The 6000-nt window shown below is 38.2% G+C and overlaps 1 protein-coding gene across 1 annotated transcript in view; it reads left to right on the plus strand.

The window, feature by feature from the left end:
* The window catches only part of LOC127445808 (regulator of G-protein signaling 8-like), a 28660-nt gene extending 22660 nt beyond the window's left edge, over window positions 1-6000 (plus strand). Inside the window, exon 6 of the mRNA XM_051706140.1 lies at window positions 4527-6000. Coding sequence (XP_051562100.1) covers window positions 4527-4721 — 195 coding nt within the window. The 3' untranslated portion in view covers window positions 4722-6000. The remainder of the gene's footprint in view (window positions 1-4526) is intronic.

Here is a 6000-nt window from a genome sequence, read left to right on the forward strand (position 1 = left end):
TTCAAGTTCCTGGGTGTCCACATCACTGAGGAACTCACATGGTCCGTCCACACTGAAGTCGTTGTGAAGAAGGCTCATCAGCGCCTTTTCTTCCTGAGACGGCTGAGGAAGTTTGGAATGAACCGCCACATCCTCACACGGTTCTACACCTGCACTGTGGAGAGCATCCTGACTGGCTGCATCTCCGCCTGGTACGGCAATAGCACTGCCCACAACCGCAAAGCACTGCAAAGGGTGGTGCGAACTGCCAAACACATCATCGGAGGTGAGCTTCCCTCCCTCCAGGAAATATATACAAGGCGGTGTGTGAAAAAAGCTCGGAGGATCATCAGAGACTCCAGCCACCCGAGCCATGGGCTGTTCTCACTGCTACCATCAGGTAGGCGGTATCGCAGCATCAGGACACGCACCAGCCGACTCCATGATAGCTTCTTCCCCCAAGCAATCAGACTTCTGAACTCTTGATCTCCCACGATCAAAATACATCATCCCTGCACTTTATTACTCTTTTATCTCACACCGGACTGTCATAAATTATATTACTATTATTATATTATGTCTCTCTTAACAACTGACTATCAACCGACAGCCTGAATGTCAATACAGTACAATACTGTACATTCTATATATATACTTTTTTCATATATATTTTAATTTTTATTGAATAATGTGTATCTATATAGTATCTATATAGTAAAAAACAAAACAAAAAAAAAAAAAAACAAAAAACAAAAACAGCATATTGTATACTGTGCAATGTATGTTATTATTTGTATATTGTTGAGTGTAATTGTGTATAACAGATGTTTAAATTGTGTTGTGTTAATTTGATGTTTTAAGTTGTGTAATTATGTATAACAGATGTTTAAATTGTGCTGTGTTAATTTGATGTTTTAAGTCGAGTTTAATTATGTATAACAGATGTTTAAATTGTGCTGTGTTAATTTGATGTTTTAAGTCGAGTTTAATTATGTATAACAGATGTTTAAATTGTGTTGTGTTAATTTGATGTTTATTGTAGATTGGCGTATGTCTCATCACTGTCACGACTGCTATGTTGATCGGAACTGCACCCAAGAATTTCACACACCATTGCACTTGTGTATATGGCTGTGTGACAATAAAGTGATTTGATTTGATTTTGATTTGATTTGATTTTGATTTGTTGGTGTTTCTCCCAAATACATACTCCGCTGTGATCAGCGCCATGTTGTTTTGTCACATTACTGACTTACTGACAGCCCAGAGTCTTCTGAACTAAGATCAGTCAGTTTAAATGAATATAAATCATGCGTTGCATGTAGCAAAGCTAAAATACAACCTCCATGCATATGTACGTGGGGTCATACAAGGCTATAGAAGTTTGGCCAGATACAGTTTACTTCTGCCTTCTAAACTAGGAAATGTAAAAAGAGTCTATGCTCCCTCAGCAGACCACAGCCCACACTAAAAAAAAAAAAAAAAAATGTTAACCTAATAAAAAATTTGCTTCATGTGATAATATCTAAATTAACTGGTTTTATTCAAGTCGAAAATATTATTTAACATCACTGAATCAATCTGATTTAATTAGATTGCACCTACTGTACCAACCAAATTTAGATCAGGTACTGTAGAAATAGCTCCTTAAGGAAACATTTGCAGGTTACCTCTTTTTACATTGTAGGAAAGTACACTGGCCACTCTAGAAACATCCATAGCAGCTTGCTAGCTTGCATAGGCTGAGCTCAATCTGGCCTTTCTTAATCAATATAAACGGACTTATTAGACCACATCTCTGTCACATCCTCTCCCTAGATTATTACTGCTCTCAGGGGTTCTCTCTGCTGCACCAGAAATTCCAAGATCTTTGACAATTGATAATAAGCTGCAGATGGGTGTGCCTCACTATAAGACAAAGTCCTTTATAAGTGTCTAGTTCCCCTACTCCTGCATTATACTAGAAGGTAAACGGTAGACAGCGAGAACTAAACAGATTGGACAGTTTTAACTTTTCTTTCTATGGCACCAATAGGAGAGGATCTCTTAGCTAATGCACTTTGAGACCCCTGCTATGATGGTCTTTGCTCCCACTGAGTTCACCCTTTAGCACCACGTACACTCACTTCAGTTCTTCCCCAGCCTCAAACCTGAAGACTGTCTTCTTGTTCAGCGTGACCAGATACTTTATGATTCACTGCATTTTGTTCTGGAAGTACAACGCTGTCACTCATGGGCGCCTGCAGGATTTAATCTGAGGGTACACACAGAAATCTGCCATAGAGGTCTGCACAGGCCTTAAAATGAAACCCAACCATTACCCGAGACTGTGTGGCCCGACCCTACCAGGCCCGAATGATAGGCTACCATCAGATTTTAAGCCCGAACCCGACCTGAACCCGAAATCGCTTACTATCTAATTTCTTCTCCTAGCAAGTCCTGTTGCAATAGGCTGTATTTCATGTAAGCATATAGGCAACATTCTTAACAGTACTAAAACAGTAAACATACACAGTTTTAACAAGGCACAGCAGCCCCTTAGTACACTAGAGCAGAAGGGGGAAAAAGTATTGACTTACTGTTTATTTAATGAAACTTCACTTGGTGCAGAACAATCTGGAATAAAATGAAACACTGCAATAGTCCCCTCTATGCAGCCTTAACTTGTTTAAAATGTTGAATATTTGTGACAACTGCACTAAAAACAATCTAGACACAGCGCAAAGAATGAAACAAAGCACAGGTGTCTTTCTTTTTAACTTGACATGGTGTTTAAAATGTGCCGGTCCTGCTTGAGACGCTAAATTAAAAGCGAGTTGCAGTGCAAATGTCAAAGACATTCACCTAGCATGTGTTTAAACAATGGGAAAACAGAACAGATGCGCGCAAAAACACGGCCCCTAACTCGTCCGTTCACGCGTGTCTGTGAGTGAGAGCGCGAAACAAGTTCGGTAAGCCTGTTTTATTTTTTCATTCATACAAACCCGAACCCAAAATCCTACTTGAAAAACCGTCCCGAACCCGATCTGAAACCCGTCGGTTTCTCAGGTACCGTTGGGCCCGGGTCGGGTTGCAGACCTCTAAAGCTACCTAATAAAACTTATAGCATGCTCCCCCGTGAGATTTTTGTTTTGCAAAAAAATCAACAACTCTTAAGCGTTCAATTCTGGTGACTTTAAGATAAGCATTTATTTATTTTCTCTAGTATGAATGAATTCATGTAACTATTGGCTAAAGCATTTTTTCCAGTATCCATTCAGACAGACGCGTTTTCGCGCTAAAAAAGCAAAACACACCACAATGAATAGAGCAGAACGCAGGTGTCTCGAGACGCATTTTTATCAGTTGAAGAAGTTCTTTTTAACTTGACATGGCATCTAAAAATGCAGCGCTCCTGTGAGAGATGCTAAAAACACTGTGAAATGTGATGCAGTTGTCAAAAGACATCCATCTAGCGAATGTTTACAAGGAAAACGATTGAAAAACAGGGTGAGCGCGAGTTTGAACAGCCCCTTGTTCACATGACACAGCACTAGCTGGTTTCGCAAAGTTACCTCTCAAAAAGACAGCCTTTTGTTTCAGTTGATTGTAGATAAGTTTCCACTGTATTCAGTGCTGTTTGTTCTCTGTATTCGTAAAGATTCCGATACTGTTTTACTGTGCGAGAAACCGCTCCAAATGAATAAGTGAGAGAGCGCTCTGAACGAATTGTAATGAATCACGAATCGATTCAGACCATTTTGCAAGCCTGTTTGGCCAATTCACTGAAAAGAACCAACTCAAAAGAATTATTCATTCACAAATTGGGCATTGTTAGTTCTTTTAAACATCCAACAGAACAGAGACACATTTCATGATTTGTGAAATATTCTGAGTGTAAATGTTTGTCGGAGCACTCATGGTACGCACAGTGCATACGGCCGTACAGCTGCAGGCGCCACTGCTGTCGCTAAGTATACCATGTGGCTTACAGAGGATGATCTGCAAAGCCTCCACTGTCCCTTTTGTTTTTTTTCCTATCACTTGTACGAGGGAATAGATGTACAGTGTTACAAATGTTTTGCCAGGTAACTTAAAAAAAAATTGCTTCATGTGGTAACACCTAATTATCGGGTTATTTTCAATCATAAATATGATTTAATATGACTGAATCAACCTGACTTCATTAGGTTACAACAAGAAGGTCATTTTCAAGGGCAAGATCAAGTAGAGAATAATTCTTAAGTGTACTATGTTATTGCTGTATCTGCTGAGCAGTAGCAAAGCTACCCTTTACATTAACATCAGCATATAAACGAGTCCTGATTTCCTGGTTCAAATACCAAGTATTTGGGGTGATAAAGAAGAGTGAAAAATGATCACTAGAGATCTAGATGTATTTGTGTTATCTAGAGTAGATTTGATGACCACAGTATTTATTCATTGTCCATTTTTCATTGCGGCTGCACAAGGAAGGGCATATACAGCCAAACTAGTATTATTCACTTGTTTTAATAAAGTTCTAAAGATTGTATAAACTATAACCCCATAACTCCTATGTCCATCAGGTTAACATAGACTACAGGACCCGAGAGGAAACCAAACAGAGGCTTCTGGAGCCAACTTCCAACAGTCTCAATGAAGTCCAAGCAAAAGTGCACAGCCTCATGGAGAAAGACTCCTATCCTCGGTTTATACGATCAAAGATCTATCAGGACTTACTGAACAGAGCACAGATACAATGTCAGAGGAAATCTGTTTAAAGGTGAATGTCTATAAAAGACAGATTTTTGCTTGCCTAGTGAAATGACATTGAGATAAAACAGACATTAATTGTAATATACGGAATAGCATATAGTCTGTGTGTTCACGAAGTAATTAGATCAGAGTAATCCGATGAGAATTGTCAAAACACAAACTAGTTCCTTGCTAGTTTCTAAAGTATAACATTACCCTGTAGTGTGCCTCTTTGCCCAGTTCTATTTATAACATGTGGCTAGATTATCTCCTTTTAATCGTGATAGAATGGTCAATGTTTCTTCTGAATGCTGGCAAGCATGTAAATGTAAATTCAGTCTCTACATGGGTCTTATGTAATAGTAGAATATGATAATTTATTTTTCTTATCTTCAATTTATCTTGTATACACATTAACACTGATTGTTTTTTCACAACACAAGACATGCCTACTGTGTAACTGCATGCAGCCTTGGCCTGCTGGCATGTCTCATTAATTTGTTAATTTCCTCTTAAAAATATACATCTAAAAACACTTGGTCCCATTTTATAGGTGTCTTTAACTACTATGTAATAACATTAAAATACACACAGTACAGTGTCATTATTGTGTAACTATATGTTGTTGTGCAAAATTCTCACAAGATGTTGAGGTACCTAGGTTAGGTTAGGTTTGGTTAGGGTAGGTTAGGTTAGGTGAGGTTAGGTTTAAGGTACGGGTTGGGGTTGGGGTAGGGTTAGGGTTAGGTTTAGGATTAGGGATTAGGTAAACAGTGTAACTACAGATGTAATTAAATGCAGGTACTTTAAATGTAAGTACAATACAACAACACGGATGTGCATAATAAGTACATTGTATCAAATGCTTAAGTACATAGTAGTTAAGGACACCTAATATAAAGTCCTATACACACAAACACCAAAAGGGGTAAAAATATGAAAATATATGTATTTGTTGCAATTTGTTATCATGTAATATTTATATTTATGTTGTTGTTTATTAATTTATTTAAATGTATTCTTAAATTGATATTCTGTTGGTGTACGACGACATGTTCTGCAGTCATGGATACTAGATAAAGTAAAGCATGTCACTTCTATCACAATGCGTTGGTTTGTTTGGTTCTTGTTTACAGTATTTACAGAATGTACCATAGGTACATGTTGCAGACTCTGCTTGTTTGAATGTTGGCTGAGCTTCATACAGTAAGTAGGCTGGGAAATAAATAGTGAGACAACATGTAGTACGATAACATGTTCTACAGTCATGGATACTAGATCAAGTAAAGCATGTCACTTCTATCA

This window comes from Myxocyprinus asiaticus, chromosome 9 (genome assembly GCF_019703515.2).
Source record: "Myxocyprinus asiaticus isolate MX2 ecotype Aquarium Trade chromosome 9, UBuf_Myxa_2, whole genome shotgun sequence".
Lineage (NCBI taxonomy): Eukaryota > Metazoa > Chordata > Actinopteri > Cypriniformes > Catostomidae > Myxocyprinus > Myxocyprinus asiaticus.